We start from the raw sequence: 19,913 nt of genomic DNA, 5'->3' as shown, positions 1-19,913 counted from the left end.
CTCCCCTGTGGTGACAGAGACAAAAACACATACCCAAAGGAGCATTTTGTTCTTTTTATATAAAATGGCAACTGTATAGACAACATTTACACAACAAGGGACAGGAAAGCCAAGGGAGAGGTGAGGCCTTCCCTTGTAGCACACGTGGGTAAGGAAGACAGCTTTGTTCAGAAGGGAGTTGCTGCTTCTCCTCTTATAGCCCACAGTGGAACCTCCTGTCACACAAGCAGGAGGCTGAAAAAAAAATAAAGTCAGAATCACCAAAAAAAAAAAAAAAAAAAAAACGGGAACAGGGGCAAGGAGAGGGGGAGAAGGTGGGGTGTGGAGACCCCCTCCTCCCTCAATCTAGCCATGGTATTGGCTCTTTCTGTGGCTGGGACACAGATGTCTACACTCTTGGGATACCAGTGGGCAGGGGAATGTGCGTCTAGCAGAGAGCAGGGATGGCCAGGCTGGCTGGGGGCTCTCCTCCCCATTCACAAGTCTTACCAGCAGAAGGAGGGGTGTGGGATATTTCCAGGCCCCCTAGAAGATGATGAGAGAATCTCCTAGGTGCTTTGGAGACAAGGGCAAGAGAAGGAGTAACACTGGTTATCAGCCTTTCACTCTGTCAGAGAGAAAGAAGCTTTTGGCCTTGAGCCAGGGAGGTTATGCAGCATGGGAGGCAGCTGGACCTCTTGTAGATCCTGGGGGGTCTTACAACACACACAGCATGGGGAAGGAGAAGGCACACAGGCCTGAAGGCATCACACAGCCGAGCGTGGCAGGAACCAGGCCAGCCCTGCAGGAGTGGAACCGTCCCTGGATGTAATGTCTGCTGTGGCAGTGTGATTTGCCAGGGACAGGTATGAGCTACTGTTTCCCCACAGCACTGAGGTGTCCAGAGCCTCAGTGGAGGATGCGGAGCCATCTCTTCGTGTCCCTGCACCCTCTGTGTGCCTCTGCTAAATGAGAATTCGGACCAGAAAGGAGACGGCAGCTCCTAGGGCCAAACCCAGTGACAGGAAAAACGCCATGACAGCTCCAGCCGTCTCTGCTTCGTGCGCAAGCACTTTCCTAGGGGAGAAACAGGTGTCAGACCATCATGAGGATGTGTGTCCAGTGCCCTGCTGTTCAGTGGAGCTCCGAGGCTTGTCTGCAGCAGAGCAATGGCAAGAAGAAATCCCCCTTGGCTCCTAGAGCCACAAGAACTCCCAAGTCTCCACACTGTGGGCTCATAAAGTGCATCAGGCAGGCCACCCTGAAGCTCCTGGCACCAGGTACAGCCCTCTGAGTCCTGTGGGGCTCCTTGTGCTGCCCTGCTGGGCAAGGCTTCTCACCCTGCTGTGGATGCTGTGCCATGCTTTGTTGCCCTTCAGATCCCCACTGCATCCAGCCCCTTTCCCTGTGTGGCAGGTGGGGAAAATGGAGAGCCCGAAAAGCTTGTTCATCCCTAGGATATGGAGGCACAAGCCTGGGATATGGGACACTGTGGGTAGTAATAATTCCCTTCTGTGCCTGCAGCCTCTTCTCCAGATGCCAGAGCTGGGCGGAGACAGACTCCAGGAGTGGAGTCTGCCAGGGCTGGCATCTGGGGGCATAACCAACACTTCCCTTGTCCCCAGCTCGCACTCACTTTGGCCCGAAGCACATGCAAAGGCTGGCCAGGTAGCCATTGGAGATGGAGAAGAAGATCATGAAGACGATGTACCAGGCATCATGAGAGAACACAACAGGCAGGTAGTAACGGGGTTTCACGTTGCACAGCATGAAAAGAGGAACAAAGATGACACGGAGGACCACCATCACTGGCAGGAGGCAGCTGTCCTTCCCGGGCTGGGAGAAAAACACAGATCACTGAGCAGCTGAAAACTGGCTATTCCCCATCCCATGGCATGCTGGCAGGGGCTCTAAAGAGACTGTCCCTCCTGCATCAGGGCTGTGGAGGAGCCAGAGAGATGGTAAAGCTGCTGAGACTTTATCAGCCACAACAAATCTCAGCATCACCACCTGAAGTCATAAGTAGGTTCTAGGTCTGAAAGCCCTGTCCCAGGTGACCTGAAGCAGCACTAGAGCCAAAATACTGAGCCAGGCTTGTAGGCAACTGTTAAACCCTTGCTGCTAACAGGCAAGCAGGCAAGAGAGCTTTGTGCACCCTCATGCAGTGAGCCAGCATGCAAAATAAGGGTGGCTGAGGTAAATTCCCTCTGGCACCTCAGCACAGGCAAACTGGGCTTTAGCCAGCTCTTCAGTGTCCTATGCCATCCTCCAGCCAAGCAGGGCAAGATCCAGCCATCTGGGAAAGGAATTATGCTGGGGCTATTTTGGAATGTGCTGGGAAAGGCATGGACCGTGTTACAGTCTCCTTAGATCCCACCAGAGTTCCTGAGCAACTAAGGCTGGAACAAAGAAGGAGCTACCATCCCCGTGTTTCCAAGGTAGCCCCTGGAATGAGACCTCGGACCTCATCCCCTCAGTGATCACAGGGCTTACTGGTCTGAGATGAAGAGAGACCCAAGCTGCCTTGGGAGCTGCTGGGCTGGCGTGGCCACAGGAAACTCCGTGAAAATAGGAAGAAACTGAGGTTAGGCCAGCTGCCATGTCTATGGGGCAAGCTGGAGACAGCAGCTGCCTCTCCTGCTTGAGGAGAAAAAGAGTGAGCGGGGCCCCAACCAGGGAAATGTGGCCCAAACCACATGCAGTCAGACTTTCCACACAGCCTTGTTTTGGAAACGTCTCCTGCTGGGTCATCCCACCATGGAGGCTGTGGCCTGGACACCAGGCAAGGCGGCTCATGGCCAAGACTGAAGACAACAAGCAGTGGATGGCTGGGAAGAAGCAGCTCCAGGCCACGGGGAAAGCAGGCCCAGGGAGACCCCATGCAGCACGTGGTCCTGAGGAGCTTCTCTAAACAAACAGCCTGAACAATACAGGGGGAAACAGCACTTGGGGGGTGGGTGAAGGGGCAGGAAGAGATCCAGACAGGACAGCCCCTTTCCTTGCCCATCCTGGGGAGATGAGAACAAGGGGATGTGGCAAGGGACAGTTCTGTGACCTACATGGCATGGCCCTGCCGTGCTCTCAGGACAAGGGGCTTTGAAGCAGCTGTGTCCTGTGCTGAGGCCAGAGGTTTTATTTTGGGCTGCCCTGTCTTTCACCCTCTTTCCCTGTCGCCATCCTGTCTCGTCGTTTGCATAGCTGGAGTGAAGGTTTGTTTACAGACAGGCTGAAATGGAGGAGGCAGCTTCATCCAAGCCATGTTGAAAGAGAGGTAGGAGGACAGAACAACACTGTGGTTCTCAGCTCTGACCCGTAAATCTCCACTTAGAACTTAAAGCAGAAGTTAGGTCTGCACCTCCTTCCTGCTCCAAGCCATGGATGGCAGCCTCAGTGAGAGCCATGGCTGAGGGACCTAGGAAAGGACACTGCCTGGCATTTGCTCCCTGCTCCATACTCACCCATGTGAAGAGAGCAGTGAGACTCCGTCCTGTCCAGTCAAAGACGTTAAAGAGCAGGAAGCAGGAAACAGGGATGAAGTAGAGACCTGAAGAAGGGGATGGTCAGTGACAAGCCCAGTGTGCCCCAGCCCCTCATACCCACTGCATGGAGACTGACTGTCTTCCAGGTCTAGGTCCCACCAGTTTCCCACTAAGGCCTGGAATGGTCTCCCAGCCAGGCTGGTGTCCACATCCAAACCATCATGCACAGTGGTTCCCTCTTCCCTTCAAGCATTCTGTATTGGGTTTGTGTGGCAAGGTTTTGGTAGCAGAGTGGGCTACAGGAGTGGCTTCTGAGAGAAGCTGCTAGAAGCACACCCAAATCTGAGCCAATGTCAGATGGCTGTAAGACCACCACTGGCAGGACCTATGGAATGACATATTAACAAGGGGAAAAAAAATCTCAAAATGTGCAGTTCAACCCAGAGAGAGAAGTGAGAATATATGACAGAAACAGCTCTGCAGACACCAAGGCCAGTGGAAAAGATGTCAGAGCAAAAATTCCCCTGCAGCCTGTGGTGAAGACCATGGTGAGGCAGGCTGTCACCCTGAAGCCCAAGAAGGTCCACAGTGAGTCAATATCCACCTGCTGCCTGTGCAAGACCACCCTACTCTGAAGCATATGTGACCCTGCAGGGGACCCATGCTGGAACAGTCCATTCCTGAAGGAATGTGTCCCATGGAAGGGACCCAGGCTGAAGCAGTTCATGAAGAACTGCAGTCCATGGAAAGCACTCATATTGGACTTCAAGGAGGACTGCCTCCCATGGGAGGGTCCCCATGTTGGAGGAGGGGAAGAGTGGGAAGTGTCCTCCCCCTGAGAAGGAAGCAGTGGCAGAGGAAATATGTGATGAACTGACTGCACCCCTCATTCCCTGTCCCCCTGCACTGCTGCAGAGGAGATAAATCATAAATAAACTTAAGCCTGGGAAGAAGGGAGGGGTGGGTGGAAGGTGTTTCAAGATTTAGTTTTTATTTCTTATTATACTACTCTGATTTGATTAGCAAATAAAATAATTTTCCCCAGGTTGAGTCTGTTTTGCCTGTGACAGTAACTGGTGAGTGATCTCTTGCTTCCTTATCTCGACTCAAAAGCCTTTTGTCATATCTTCTCTCCCCTGTCCAGCTGGAGTGGCTTTGGTGCGCACCTGGCATACAGACAGGGTTAGCCCACCACACAGTCCTTCAAGCCCCACCTTCTTTTCTCCTATTTACCTTGTTCTCAGCTTTTTCCTACATCACCCCCATCCCTGGCATACTTACCCCATTTATTTCCCTCTCCGAGTACAGTGGACACTTGAGCTGTGATGGCAGGAAAGACGCCGATGGTGACAGTGAAGACAAAGCAGACAGAGAGAGCCAAGACCCAGAGCTAGGCAGATGAAAGAAAAATGCTGGTACCAAACACAGGGCAAGAGACCAGTGCAGGGCTGGTCTCCTCTCTCCATGCTCTTCTACACCTGTGCCCATCCCAAAAGGAAGGGCAGGACAAGGCTTGCTGGCAACTCACAGACCTTCTTAAAAATAGCAATGACAGAGGGCTGCTCATCAGGATTGTGGATAGGGATGATCTTTGAATTATTCTGCTCCATCCCATTCTCATCTGCAGGGAGACACACAAGTAGGGCATAGCAGACCCCAGAAAGCTGAGATCTAATTCAGTCCTTCCATTTCACTCTTTCTTTAAGCTCCTTCCTTTTTCTCTTCATTCTCTCAGCCCCTCACCTTTCTTAATCAGGTCTCTCTTGGTCTCCAGCTCTGCATTGTACACACGGTACTCTGTCTTGTCCTTCATGGAGTAGTACCGGAAGAAATCCTGCAGAGAGACAGCAGGGAGGACTCATTCATGCATGCAGAAAGAAAGTTGCCAGGGGCTGTGTGACAACAGCAGATACGGGCAATATGGGAAAAGTATTCCTTCCAGTTATGTCCAATATTGGGGATTCAGATTATCCACGGACTCAGATACCCCAAGTATACTGGGGTATCTGTGGTGGGAAGTATTCCAGAGTGCTCCCTTGGGACACAGTAGAGCCTGCCTTGACACAAGAGGTGGAGGCTGGCAGGGGCCAAGGCTGGGCCACTAATGGGCCACAGTTCTTCTGCTGGGTTGTGCAGAGGTCCCATGTTCCCAAGCCCTTCCCTAGGACAACAGTCTCACCATGTGAGGCAGAACTACGTAGGAGACGATTGCCAGCACGATTGTCACACAGGCCGTGGTGAAGTAACCAATGAAGCTCTCGGGCTGCTGGGCACCAACTGAGAGCACAGGAAGGGAAAGAAAAGGAAGATGATGACAGCTGAGAGGTGCAAGGCCCTGCTGCCATCTCCCATACAGCATGACCTCGGCAGATGCTGTGGTCTGGGAAGGCCCTGTCACCTGCAAGGCAGGAATTACTCACTGGCAATACTGAAGATCATTGCCAAAGCAGCAAAGGTGCCTGCCAAACCCTGCCCACTCATGATGGGGGCTGTGTAGCTGGCAGGCAGGAGCCCTGCCAGCCCAAACAGGCTGCTCTGGAGAATGGCGCCAAAGGCTGTAAGAGGGAAAGATGAGCAGAAGTGAGAAACCAAAGGCAAGGACGGACTGCACCTCTGCAGGGAGCCAAGGCCTCTGCCCTGCGAGGCAAGGCAAGTCCCCCTCCTGCTTGGGTCTCCCACAGTGAGGTTCATGCTTTTCTCCCAGAGGGATCAGCCCTAGCCGTTGGGCTGTGTCCTTCTCCATCCCCCACTGCTTCACTCACAGTTGATGAAAACAATGCTGATCATGGTAAAGACGAAGAAGGGAAGAGGATCCATGGGGACTTTCACCATGATCGCGGTGACTAAAAACACCAGACCAATGGCCACCAGGCTGCCTGAGATGCGGATCTGCTGGGGAATCCTACAAAAGAAGGTCTCAGTGAGGGAAACCCAATTCCCTAAAAACATGGAGCTGGGACCAAGCTCTAACTCTGGGAATCCCAGCCAAATCCTAAGACAGGAGACCCGTGTTTTGCCTTTGACTTGATCGATCAGGCTGTAGCTTGGCTCAGTGCTGGGACAGGAGAACAGGCCAGAGCTGGGTGGCCCTATGGGGGCTGGCAGGGGCAAGGATGGAGCAAGGCTCACCGCTGGTGGATGAAGGAGTTGAGGCAGGTGAAGATAAGGAGGGGCACCATGGCGCAGAGAGTCATGAAGTTGTCAAACACGGACTGCAGGTAAGAAGGTGTGAAGGTGGCCTCACCAGTTTGGTTCCTGGCATGGCTTGTCTCTTCTGAGTCCTCAAGGCGACTGATGAAATACTGCAAAGGAAGGAGCCCTGGTGGGGCTGAGATTCTGTGAGGCCTTCCAAGGCCACCCTTAATTCTTTGGCCAAACCCATGCCCATCTCTCCTGCTGCCTCGGTGCCACTTGTCACACCCAGCTCACACATGCTTGTGGTCCTCTGCATGCTGTGCCATGCTGCCACATCTACACCACAGTCCCTAGACATGACAGGGGACAATTATTGTCATGGACAACAGCAGGAGGGAAGCCCTCACCTCCCTGGCGGTCATGAAGAAATTCCATGGCAGCAGTGTTCCCAGGCCCAGGATGAAGAAGATCAGCCAGACAGCCTTGTACCTGTGAAAGGGACAGAGTGGTTTGGAGGGGAAGATGAATATTGCTTCTGACTGTCCCTGACCCTCCAGTGGGAGGCACCAGGCAATATTTATTACCCTGCCCCGCAGCCTGTACTAGCCTGGGCTGCCAGAGATGTGGCACTGCAGAGGGGCTGTGGGAGGCCCTCTCCAGGAGGGTATGAAGGCAGGGGGAGGCTGGCTGCTCCTCAGCATGTGGCACCCAGATACACAGCATCCATTGCCAGATCTGGGAGGGAGTTAGGCTCCCCAGGTGTCTTTACAGGGGACTGTTTACAGTTTACAGGCCATTTGCTATGGAAAAGCTGAGAAAGAAGGGACAGCTTGGTAGCCCAGTCAGCATGCAGGAGAGGGAGTCCCCCAGATGCTGGGTCCTCCTGTCCTCCCTCACCTCCTGGTATTCTGGAAGTGCACCCACAGGTACATCAGAACCCGTCATTACCTATCTTGGGGCCCGTCTCTTGCTGTCATCTTGTGTGGCAAGAATCAGCACAGGTCCCAGCAAGTCTTAAGGCTGCTCTCCGTCTGGAAAGCAAACAGAAGATTTTATAGGAAAGTCAGAGACACAAGCCAGGCAGGGGCAGCACTGGTTTTAACCCCAACCCATGCTGCCAGTAAATGTTCCATAGTACTGAGAGTCAAACACCAACCCAGAAAATGAGAGGACAGTGCAGGAGCTTTGGAAACCTGCAGCTCAGAGTCCTTAAGCCAAGGGGTTGTGACACACAGCCTTATTCCTCTTATTACTGGGCACAGCAAGCCTTCCCTCCAAAAAGAAACTGCTTTTCCGAGATACCCAGGCTGCTCATGCTGGCTGCCCACATGCTTACAGCAGGGTCTTAAGGGATTTGTGAGCCTGCAGCTCCCTGTCCCCAATCCTGAACGAACCGTGTGCGCAGTGGGCTGTGTCTGCCCCCCCTGTCCGCCCCAGCTCCCTCCAACGCCCGGGGCTCGGTGGCACAAAGGAACATTTAATTCAACAACCTCTCCGGCCAGAACCAGCAAATCCCCCCTTTTCAATTCTGCTTCCCTGGGATTCTCACAGCCCTTTCCTGGGTCACCTTGAGAAGCCAAGGGCGCCCCTGGCACTGCTGTCCCCTCCCGGGCACCCACTGCTCCTTTTTTCCCGTCTCCACCTGCCCAGGCGATGCACCGCTCAGACATCGGTCCGAGGGCCCCAGCCCCGAGAAGGGACTTTCCCTTCCCGGTCACCCCCTTTTCCCGAGGCAGAGGGGGATTAGCCGCCGGGAGGAACCGCAGGCCTGCCTTGTCCTTTTCCAGTCCGGGCGGCGCAGCATGGGGTGCTCCGGCACTTCTCCCAGGGCTTCACCTGCAGCGGGGCTGCCGGTGCCGTGTCCCCGGCTCCCGTGGGACATATCCCGCGGATGCCTGCTCCAGTGCCGCCTGCAGCATCCCTGCCCGCGCCCTGGCAGGCAGGGCGGAGGAGGAGGAGGAGGAGGAGAGGCAAGCAGCAGCATGCTGGGATCTGTAGTCCCCGCGAGCCCCAGCGTGCACTGACAGCAGCGCAGCGCGTCCCTGGCGCAGGTGCCCATGGGGTTCTGGGCACAGCTCGCCTCCTCCTCTGGTAGGATCCTGCAGGCTGGGGAGCCTGAGCTACGATGGAGCTGAAACATAGCCGGTAGGATGTGGAGAGACATTTTGGAAGCCCCTTGGGCCGCTTGGGAAAGACAGAGCAGGACAGCAGGATGCCTACAAAGGATCGAGGGCTCTGCCAACCCGGCAGGTGCCACCCTGCTGATGTCGGAGCCATCTGCAGCACCGCTCCCCGCCTTCCCACACAGAGAGCTCGGGGGTATGACAGTTCCTGCCTTGCCCTTGTCCGGGCTCCCAGAGAAAACATCCCAAAATCCTCTCCTGGCAGCCTGCCAGTGCCTCTGCAGGGAGGAGACATCCTGACCCGGGATTAGCAGGGGGATCTGCAAACACAACTGCGATCCCCTCGCACGCTGAAACCCCACCGGGGCCACTGCTTGTCTCCAAGCAAACAGATCTCAACCCAGAATAGGCAAGAGAACCTCAGCTTCCCCCGTGGGTCCCCAGCAAGCCCTCAACAACGCTTCCCCTTGCCAGCCACGCCGCTCATCCCCCTTCCAGCCCCCAGCAGGTCGTATCGCTGTCCCTAGAAATAGAGGCAGGGACTGACCCCATAGACATACCTGGGAGAGAGGACAGAGCCAGGGCGAGCCCTGTGTCCCGAGTATTTGAAGGCAGCGTGTCCCCCTGTTCTGCACCCCAGCCCTTGGGAGTGAGTGGCAGCGCTGGCTCAGGTCACAGGGGCTGGAGCCCCTTGGGTCTAGCGGCACCCGCGGAGGAGGAGGAGAGGTATCGGGTACCAGAGCTGGCACACAGCCCAGGTCCTGCTGCCCAACCATGCAGCGAGGAGGGGAACAGAAGGGTGCTGAGGAGGAGATGGCAGAAGCCGAGGGTGTTGGGGAGGAGGCACAGGGGGTCGGGAGTAGGAGTCAGGGGGTGCTGGGGCAGGGCGCTCCGCCATGCTGCTTTCCCACCGCCTTCTGCTTCCGTCCGGAGACTGCCCACATCCCTGTGTCAGGAGCCCAGCCTCCTTGGCAGGCACTGCCTGGCCGCAGTCTCCTGCCTGCTATGTTTGTTTTCTGTCTCACTTCGCTAAATGCCTCCTAATTTTTTTTTCACAGAGATAGTGCCTGCCAAGGGCAGCAGTCATGACAGCAGGAAACACTTCCAGCTGCTGGCTATTAACAAAGAGCCCTACAACAAACAGAAAAGGTTACATGTACCAACACCAGCAACAGGTGGCAACCCTGCTGCCACCTGGGGAAGAGCTGCCCTACCCGATGGGACCTGGGAACAGATGCCACTCTTCCAGCTGGCACAGCACAGCTCTAACCACCGCCCCCACCCCCACAAGAGTCTGCCGGTGTGTTTAGCCCAGCCACCCACTTGCACATCCTAGGGGACTCAGAAAAGGGCATGCGATGTGGGGCCTTGGCCTAAGGACATCCCTTTTGTTTCTGGGCATAAAGCAGTCTGTCTTAAGTCCACAGAGGTGATGTGTAAGCAGAAGAGGCAAGATCACAAAGAGCGGGCATAACAAACCATAAGCTAAAATATTTGAGCAGGTTCAAACAAGAGATGGCACAATTTTAATTGCCCGTTCATGACACACAAAGGCTGTGACAGATGTGAAGTGACACCCTCAGTGGCCACGTGCAGCCCCATTCCCAGCCAAGCCCTGGGAGGTGACGCCAGGGCCAGCTGTCACCAAAACTGCCTAACCTCTGCAGAAAAACCCGCACTGCAGGACAGCCACACCTGCAGTCAGCCATTTGTCACCTGGATTTGGACACTTCCCTACCTCTCCCTTTCCCCACATTGCCTTTTCCTGCTGTCTTCGCCAAGGGTGAGCACAATGCACGCTTAGATTCCCACTCGAGCAATTCCCGGCTGCCACACAGGTATGCTATTGCACCATGGAATTATACCCAGAAATGCCAGCTTTTAAAAGAAAAGCCATGTAGAAGTGTCCTGGCAGTCCATAGCCAAGGGGCTCTCAGCAGATTCACTGGCAAGCACCTCATGTCCTCCTGACACCACTTGTCAGGGGATCACTTTGCAGGGATAATGTCAGTACTTCCTCCAAGCATGGCCAAGATGGGACAGGACTAGTTGCCTCACCATCCTTTCACCCCATCCCCTATGTCCACTTGCACACTGGGCAACACCAGAGCTCTCCTGTCAGGAAGGCTGATCCAGGGGTTCCTCAAGGTTTATCTGCAGGCATGGAACAAGCCCAGCACAGGTATGCAAGTCACATGAAACTTTGGTGTCCATGACTCAGCTGGAAGATAGGAAACACAAGACTGCTCATTTCATGAGATTTCATATGCGTGCCTGAACTCTGACCACGCTGCTTGCGGATTCTCCTAACTCATGCCGGGGTGCAGGGAATTCCACCTCCACCTTCAGTCACCAGCTTGAGGACACACGCTTGTATTTCACAAGACAGACGAGTGTGCACGGTTGTACACCACCACTGTGGTGCTGAGACAAAAACAAGCCCTCCCAAAACAAAGGTAGGCAAGTGCCTTGAGTCAACGCAGAGGCTGGTCCAGCTCAAAGGTTGGTCTCCATCAGAGGGCAAAAGCAGATGCTAGGAAAGGGTAAATGTGGCACGGGTACAGACTAACTGCTCAACTGTTCCCCCAACCTCTGAGCTGGAAGGGTCATGATGTTCATGTGCTCTGTAGCCATGGTGGCTTTCACTTCCATGAAATCCTGCTTCCCCCTTCAACTCAGGAACTCCTGAGAGGGGACAGCAGCTCTCCCCACATGCAGGCCTCACCAGGGCTCCCTTGCTTTCAACATCAAAGGGTGGATGAACATTGGAGTGGCTGCTTTACAGACTGCATTGTATCCACCCAACAGCACATTCCCAAAACAGAAATTCTAGCTCACTTAGTCATTCAGGCATGGCTCCATGCCTTCAGTCCTCTTTGTTGATTTCTCCTTTTCTTCCCTGGCTCCTTCATCCTTCCAGAGATGCTGGTGCTGGGGGCACACAGGGACTGTGTGGGGCTGAGACACCAATTTAAAGAGTGGCACAAGGCTTTCCTGCTTTGTTTCTGCTTTGTAAGTGGGAAAGATGATTCAGTGTGCTTTTTCATGCACACTGAGTTATCTAAAATAGCCCCAGGCCTTGCTGTGAGTGGCCAGCTCATGGCTGGCTCAGTGCATAATCTTGTTTGTGGATTTGGGGCTTCCTCCCTTCCCCCCTTGTCTATCACTTGATATTTATCTAAACTGAATTCCAGTTGCCTGGTGTTGTAATGGTTGTCAGTACTCCTCCTAGCTGGCACTTGTCCCCATGAACCTAAGTAATCCAATCACCCCAGCAAAGCCCTGTCATCTCATTGCTCATTCTCTTTTCCAGGTCACTCATAAATGTGTCGAAAAAACATGCGACCAGTCCAAAGATCTCTTTTCACTGCAAAAACTGACTGCTAACTCCTACACCCTCCTTCCTGTTTTCATACTAATTATGGAGCCAAGTAAGGACTTTCCCTCTTGACCAGCAAGTTCCTTTAAAAACTGGGCTGAAAGCCGACTGGAATTTTTTGGGGGAAGCAGTGTGGTCACTCTGAGCCCACACTCCCTAGGAAGTGCTGCTCTAATCCAGGGGGCCCCTCCACATGAGCCTCCCCACTTGCCCACAGGCTGTGTCCCTGCACAGACACCCAGGATGTGCAGCAGGTTCAGCAGTCAGCTTTTCCCTGAAGTTCCTTTAGCCCTTCTTAGAAAAGAACATCATCTCTTTCCCTCCTCCCAGCCCCTGGGGGCTAGAGCATTTGCAAATGAATGACTAGAGACCACAAATCACAACCAGCTGCTTCACCCTCCCTTTCCTTCTGGGGAACATTGCCTTGCCCAAGACACTTGTTGCTGTTTACCTTTGCTTTCTAACCTCTCCTCTGCAGATGCTCTGAGGAGCTCCCTAAAGGAGGGTGGAAGAAACTGTTTAGGCTCTTGTAGAGCTAACAGAGGTAAAAGCTTCATCTGTCTTTTCTACTATGGCCTGTCTTCCTCTGATCACTTGTCCCTCCAACATCCTGCAGCAGGTTTCCTAGTCCTTGGAGCGCTTTGAGAGCAGTTTCCATCAGCAAGCTGATAGCACTACCTATCCTTCTTCTTCTCCTCTCTGCCTCTCAGTAAACAGTCTTGTAATGCCCTCTGCTCTTCCAGCCCTACTCCATGCCCGTGTCCTGAGAAGAGAGCTAAGCAGCAGGGAGCAGGTATTTATGCCTTCTCCCTTGACTTGCTGTCTGCAGAAAAAATCCTCTGCTGTGCCAGGGCTTGGCCAGCAGAAAAAAACCTCTTACAAGGTGCTCTGTGCAGCACCTTCACCTCACAGAATGAGGGTCTCTGGGCAATGTTTCTGATCCATTTCACCTCACTCCCTCATGGACAAAGAGAGGCACCTCTAAGCCCCCTCTGCCTTTGGGCTTATTGTATTAGCAGCCACCACAAGCTCCTCACGGAGCAGCAGCTGTGGATACTAACCTTGCTCCCAGCACTTGCCGTTATCTCAGATGCCAGGTGGTGCAGGGGGAGCGTTCAGCCCTGGTGTGTTTTGAACTACGTAGCAACCAGCAACCGGCTGCAAAGTCCCTTATCTGGAGAGTTCAAGGAGCTCTGAGAGGCTCCCTGGGGGCCCTTACCCCCGGCAGGTAAAGGAGCCGGCTGGCAGCAAATTCCCCAGCACTCGGCAGGACTCCAGCACTGTCCCTTCCTGGCTTCACCAGGTAGAGGGCAGAGGACAGTGACAGGGCAGAGCCAGCCTTAGAACTACCCCAGGTGGCACAGCTGGGACTATCCCACCCATTACTGAATCCCAGGAAGCCCTGGGCATCCACATCTTCAGCAGAGCAGCTGGGTGGGTTCCCAGCCCTATTACTGGTCAAATGCCATGATGGTAGTAGCCTCACGATGAACCCACATACCTCTCTCCTCAGCACATGACAAGTACCCAGGTGCAGGCTGGTCCCTGGCCAGAGAAAACCTCCCCAGAAGCAGGGATGGGTGCTCCTGCCCAGCATCCCATCAAACGCCGCAGAGGGACACTGCAATGTCACAGCAACAAGCTTACCAGAAGGGCAGGGTGGTCCCAGCCCCTTGCTCCTTGTCACTTCAGGCCACAGGACGATGCAGGGACAATGCAGCCTTGGGAGAGGTAGGAGAAGCCCCACAAATATTGGAGCTGTTGCCTGCTCCAGGGCCAGCAGTTTGGGGATACAGGAGGAGATAGAAGTGCCTGGGGGAGGGCAGGAGCAGTGGGGGAACGTCATTTATGAGCAGGCGTCAGAGGAGGAGAGATAAGCTGATCTCAGGAGACTGTTTGCAGAGACAGGATTCTTCCAAGAAGCTGGTTTCTTTGATGCACCCGCTTAGGCTGCTCTCCCCTGGGAAAGGACCATCCCCTCAAAGCCACAGCCCCAACCTGCTTCTTGGGAGGCTGTGGAAGGAGACATGTTTTTCCAGGGCTAGCTTCAGTCTCTATTTGTTGGAAATTTAGAAAAATAAAGACCCTTTATCCCAAGGGTAGGGAGGGCTTTGCTCAGGGCTTCACTCAGTGCAGCTGCAGAAGCCTCCAAGCCCAGGCAGAAACCATCTCCAGGACCTAGATGGTGCTTCCAGGCAGTTTTCAGTACCTCCAGGAGCTGCAAGGAGGTGGGGAGGGACAGAGGGTGACCCACTATGGGTATGCACAGCTCACACCAAGCTCACAACACCTGACCGTGGCTTCTTGAGGGACCACCATGGATTTGGGGAGAGCCTGGGGATGCCTCACCCCAGACCTTCATCCTCATCCAGTAATCCTCTGCAGCTGGCAGACCCTCACAGCCCATGTCTGCAGGGCTGGTCCAAGTCCCCAGGGGTGCCAGGATGGCCAATGGAGGTGCTGCCTAGGGCCATGGGGAGGGGAAGTGCTGCGGGAAGGGAAACTTCCCTGGAATCGATCTGGGGGATGCAGCAGGAAGAAGCACAATGGCAGGAAACCAGGTTTCCGCTTCCAAATGGAGAAAACCTTACAGGATACCTGGGGAAAACAACCAGACATCATTAATGTAAAATTCAGCTGGGAGCACGAGGAGGAGCCAGAGGCAGCCCCAAGCTGGAAGTGGGTCCTCCCTGCATGGAGGAGCCTGGGTCATGATGCAGTAGCGGCACAGGTCACCACATGCCAGGACAGCCATGCACAGAAGACAAAGGCAATCCCAAACATGCACAGTACAAGGCACAGTTATGGCTCTTGCCTGCCCACAGCCTTGCTATCCCACAAGCAGGGATTTCTTATTTCCCCCCAGCCAGGTGGGAAGAGGGATGATCCCTGGTGGGCTGGGACAGCAGTTAGGTAAGACCCCTTGGGATGTGGCTGTCAGATGCACCTCTTTTGCATTAGCAGTTTTCCCCCTCCCTGCACTCATGCTTGTTCAAGAGGAATCCCTGTTTCTGTCTGCACTGTGGTATCTTGGTTGGCCACACCTTTGGCAGAAGCTAAAGCAGGTCAGAGGGATGGGCTGAGCCTACAGGACCGCATCCCACTTTCCCTTCCTGTCTGCAGCTGAGGGGAACAAAGGTGAGATGCAGAAAGAGGAGCCCACACCAAAACAGGATGAGAGCAAAACAGTTCTTAGCCAGACAAGTCTGAAGACAAGGACTCACTGAACGTGTGGGAGAAAGCCCAGGGGGCAGAATCCCACAGCTGAGGAATTAAAGAGGTGTAAAATTAATTTTTCCACAGCCTGTCATCTCCTGGGTTTGGTAGGGCCATGTCTACCATTGCTACCCCAACATCACTGCTTGGGAAGCAGTACCAGAGGGGAAGAGCAGGACTACAGGAGCCCACTGGTATCCCCAGGGTTCTGGGATGTAGAGTGGAGATGATTCCCTCTTCATTGCTTCATGTTCCTGGCTCCAGGACTGGCACACCCAGGAAGGAGTCAGACCAGGATATATATAACTCCCAATATAAGGGAGTTTAGCATGGGGAAACCTGCAGTGAGGGTCCGGAGGAGAAGGATGGGGGACAGCTTAGATTTCATTTGACAGGTCCTCAAAACAGTCCTGCTGTGAGGGGCAAAGCCAGAAGGGGCTTGGAGGGTTCAGCTCAACCACTCTCCCACCCCAAATGCTGCCCTGTGCTTTACAGGAACTCCATTCCCCAAGGAGAGTCTGAGCCCTCACTCACTTGTCCCCAAAACAGGGATGCTTTTAGAAGAGCAGGAAAAGCTGGCAGCCAACCAGCAGTGAGAACACCTGCCTGCAGCAACCCCCTGCTCACTACCACCTGGCCACCTGTACCCCACGACACCTCCACCTCCCAGGAGAGACACTGTCCTTCCTGCTCTGGCTCCTTCCTCTACGGATCCAGATTCAAAGGTGCAGAGCTGGCAGGACAAAAAAGGCAAGAGCTGCCCAAACCCAGTGGGAACTGCTGAGCTGCTGTCCCCTGAGAAGGTGGGAGAGCATCCCTAGGGCTGGACAAAGTGAACCTTGCCATTACTCCTGGACAGCCCAGCAGAAGGCTGCAAGTCCTGTTTGGGGTACTGGCCCAGGAGCAGAGGCAATTTTGCTCCCCCCCCCCAACAGTTTTTTGGAGGCTGGTCTGGGCTGCACAGCTGTTTCCAATTTAGTGGAGGACAGAGATGAAATCAGAGCCAGAACAACACAATCTTCCCTTGGTGTCACCATCTCCTCAGCTTCTAAAACTCAGAGAGGAAGTTCTTCCCCACTGAGCAGCAGCCCCCTTGGCAGAGGATGGGACAGACATGCAGGAGCCAACCACTGGCCTGTGGCGAGTAGAGCTTGGCTCTGTCCTCTGCACGTCCCAGTGGCCAGGACAGAAATACATGGGCTATTTTGGGTCCCCACAGACCAAAGGGGCCCTTCGCTTGTAGGCTAGCTCAGGATAGGGGCCTCAGCTGACTGCTGCTTTTGGAATTAAACGTCTCAGCCCTACTGAGAAAGGGGATGGTGAGCATAGAAGCAGGTTTTGGGACCTGCCAGGGTTCTGTGCAGTCTGTCTGTCAGCCACTTGTCCTGCCAAGATCCTGCTCACTGCCCAGACAGGAACAGCATCATGCAAATCCCAAACTGGCTTCAGATGCTAAATGCAGCTATTTCACAGTGCTCTAGTCCAAGAGATGGGGAGTGTCTATCACCACCTCACTTCAAAAACCCACTTTGTCCCAGTCAAAGGGCACCCCACAATCCCCAGAAACAAAAGGAAGGAGAAGGGATGCCCTGTCTGGGTCTATTTGTGCCAAATCCACTCACTTCCAAAGCTGCAGCCGTTTCCAAAGAGTGGGGTAAAGCCGTCCCCAGGAGTCCCAGGAGTTGAAGGGACTCGAGGAGCCACATACACCTATACATTTCCCAGCAGGGAAGGTGCTGCCTGCTGAGAGTTGGGTTTGCCATATCCCTGCTCTGGTGCAGACACACGAGAGCTGTGTGGGCAACGCATGATCTGTGGATGGAGGAGGGGAAAGCCAAGGAAGCAGTGTGCTGCCAGTGATGTGGTGCAAGCAAAGGAGTTGAGCAAACACCCAAGGCAGAAGCACCATCTCTGGCACCCTCTTCCCGAGCAACTCAGCTTCCCCAAACAGCCTGGCAGGACTGAGGTCTCACATGAGGAGCCAAAGCAAGACTTGAGGCAGACACTTCCTTCGGAGCAAATAGGTCAGAGCTCAAACCTCCCACCCTTGGCGCTGGCCTTGGCTAAACAGCGGCAAACAGGAAAATCTTTATGCAAGTAGGATCAGACAGGGAGAGCAAACAGGAGGTGGGGACAGCTGTGCCTGCCCAAATGCCGTCAAAACAGAATCTCACACACAACCAACAATAATAAGCCCAGCCACAAGTTGGGAAAGAGCAAGTCACATCCCTTCCAAATCCCAGCCTGTGCTGCTACATCCGTGCAAACAGCCACCACCCAGTGTGCCACAGCCATGATATCGCAGCCTGTCTGGCACCCTGAGCATCTCAGGACGTCTCAGGGAAGCATGGAAAACTCTGGATGAGAGCCACTGAGTCCTCTGCTCTTGTGGAAATGGCACTTTGCAGCCACTGGCATTGGCTGGCAGGCTCCAGCAGCCTCTCGGCCTCCCCAGATTAATGTGGGGAGCAGAGGAGATGAAGGCAGCACTAGACACCCTGCTGGGAGACCCAAGGTTACAGAAGCCTCCATTGAGGCGATCTGGCCATCTGGCAAGGCGTCCAGTCAGAGCTTGCCTGGGTGGATGCTAATGTACTTCCACAGTGACACCAGGTGATAGGGAGCCCAGGCCCTGAGCCTTGCTGAAGCAATCCCTTCTGACATACTGCATCCCCTTCACAGCCACAGGGAAGGAAAAAAGGACAGCAGACTTGTGTGTTGAACATCGATTGCCAGGCTATTTACTGATGCTGGGGTTTGTTCCTGGTCAAAGGCTTCACTTCTGGAGCAAACCCTGCTGCAGAGCCCAGGCAGGGGGAGTGCAGTGCTCTTCAGCACCTTCCTCATACCCCTGCAAGGCATGGATTCTGACCCACATGATGTGGGCAGCCCATAGCCGCTGCCTCCAGCCCTATTCAGGAACATGCTGGCAGATCAGTGTCCTGGTGTGGTTCACCACACAGACACGCCAGCCTTGTGTTGCCACAGGAGTGGGAGGAGTGGGTGTGAAGACGGGAAAGAGAAGCTGCAGGGTAGGGTGGATCACTTCAAAATGGCTTGGCTGTGTTGCTGTTGGTCTGTGTCCTCCTGTGGTTAATGGATAACACTCCCACTCTTGCCAGGATGCCTGAAGACCCACCCAACCCTGCCATCCTCAGTCACAGCCCAACACCTACAAACTCCGATGGGATGAAAGCACCATGCACTGTGTGCATCCTGCAGCACTAGGCTCCCTGTGGGGGCTGAGATCTAGTCCAGAGCAAATACCATCAGGGAACTGAGGGTACAGCACTGACAGAGGATAAAAAAATGGAATTACCTCCACCTTGGTCCTAAGGCCAGGAAATGACAACGCCCGTCACGGGCAGAGTAGGCAAGGCAGATAAGACTGGCATCTCCTCCAACCCTGAGCCTTGGGCAGGACTGACAAGCCAGATCTGTCACCAGTCCCTCCTGCTTCCTTGGCTGTTCTTCAGGGGTTATCCTCAAGCTGAAAACAAGGGAGTTTCTCTCAGGAGGGTTTACCATGACCATGAACAAAAACTCTAGCAAAACTCCAAAGCCCTCACGAGCTCAAGCCAGCCGAACAGGCCCTCGGCCACAGATGTAAACAGTGTCCATGGCTGGATGTGCTGAGCAAAATGAACCAGGCAGGGATGAGGACCATGTCTGGAGCCACAGCTTGGGCAGCAGAGGAGATGCCAAGCAGGGCAACCCAGGCAGGACACCTTTCTCCCCAGCAGATTTGCAGGAGGCTGGAGCCACTTCAGTGTCAGTCTGGGGACTCAGATACACATTCAGATTGATAGCTTGCCCTTGGCAGAGCATGGCTGATGACACAGTCCTGCTGCCATAACTGAGGCTCAGTACATGGCCAGACCAGGCTGCTCAGCAGGTGAGAGGCTGATGGCACAACCCTCCAGTCCCACTGCTGCTGTCCACCCAGTCACATCCCTCCCAGCCCTGCTCTTCAGCTCCTGTCTGCCTCCTCCCTCTGGAGCTTCCTGGTCTGTCCACTCCATGAATTTCCAGCTGGAAATTTCACAGCGAGGTGCCTTCCTATCAGACTAGTCCTAAAGGAAATGAACTAAAGCAAGTCTCCCTGGCAGTCGTGTAGTGGGAAGAAGCAAGAAGGCTCTGCGGAAATCTGCCTGACTTCCTGCTGACAGCTTCTGCACGAGCTGCTAAGCAGGCAATAGGTCTCTGCTCCCTTTGGGCCCCAAAGAAAGTCGGTCTCCTGGAGAGGAAGCCTGACTATGCTCACAGCAGTGAAAGAGAGCCTTGAGCACTACGCCCAGAATGCCAGGCTCACCAATTTGTGTCACAGTACATGACAGCCATGCACACAGAGCTTTGAGCCTGCTCCAAGCCAGAGCAGGACCCAAAGATCACAAACTTGACAATTTTCACACTGCTGCCATCAGCAATGAAATTACAAAGGACTTATTAACGTTATTCCTACGCAACAGCTTCCCTTGTCTCATGAGAACAACAGTCCTCAGATGCATTCCTCATGCAGCATCACAGCCCCTCTCCCACACGGGGACCCCACAGCCCATGTACAGCCCTCCACCCCAGCTAGGTCCACAGAATCTGGAGTGA

The 19,913-nt window shown here is 54.2% G+C and overlaps 1 protein-coding gene across 3 annotated transcripts; it reads right to left on the bottom strand.

Moving 5' to 3' along the window:
- Window positions 1-40: 40 nt before the first annotated feature.
- SLC29A1 (solute carrier family 29 member 1 (Augustine blood group)) lies at window positions 41-13,916 on the bottom strand. Of its 3 annotated transcripts, none has more exons than XM_062490310.1 (13): window positions 13,743-13,916; window positions 7,542-7,624; window positions 7,001-7,082; window positions 6,588-6,760; window positions 6,221-6,360; window positions 5,879-6,013; window positions 5,638-5,735; window positions 5,202-5,292; window positions 4,991-5,079; window positions 4,740-4,848; window positions 3,438-3,523; window positions 1,616-1,815; window positions 41-1,056 (listed from the first exon to the last, which is right to left on the bottom strand). In XM_062490310.1, the coding sequence occupies exons 2-13, from the start codon at window positions 7,568-7,570 to the stop codon at window positions 945-947; spliced, it is 1,344 nt and encodes a 447-aa protein (XP_062346294.1). In that variant the 5' UTR covers window positions 7,571-7,624; window positions 13,743-13,916; the 3' UTR covers window positions 41-944. The 3 variants fall into 3 exon arrangements, with proteins under 3 accessions (XP_062346294.1, XP_062346296.1, XP_062346295.1); XM_062490312.1 differs by having other exon boundaries at window positions 41-234; XM_062490311.1 differs by lacking the exon at window positions 13,743-13,916 and having other exon boundaries at window positions 6,588-6,777; window positions 7,542-7,622.
- Window positions 13,917-19,913: the final 5,997 nt, after the last annotated feature.

Source organism: Cinclus cinclus, chromosome 3 (genome assembly GCF_963662255.1).
Source record: "Cinclus cinclus chromosome 3, bCinCin1.1, whole genome shotgun sequence".
NCBI lineage: Eukaryota > Metazoa > Chordata > Aves > Passeriformes > Cinclidae > Cinclus > Cinclus cinclus.
Note: the sequence above shows the minus strand (reverse complement) of the source record. Positions and strands in the feature narration are given on the sequence as shown.

Coding starts and splice junctions, on each gene's coding strand:
- SLC29A1 (XM_062490310.1), bottom strand. CDS start 7,570: ATGACAGCAAGAGACGGGCCCCAAGATAG. Junction 5,736..5,878: donor AATGATCTTCAGTATTGCCA/GTGAGTAATTCC, acceptor CTGTGCTCTCAG/TTGGTGCCCAGCAGCCCGAG. Junction 5,080..5,201: donor GAGAGACCTGATTAAGAAAG/GTGAGGGGCTGA, acceptor GTCTCCCTGCAG/ATGAGAATGGGATGGAGCAG.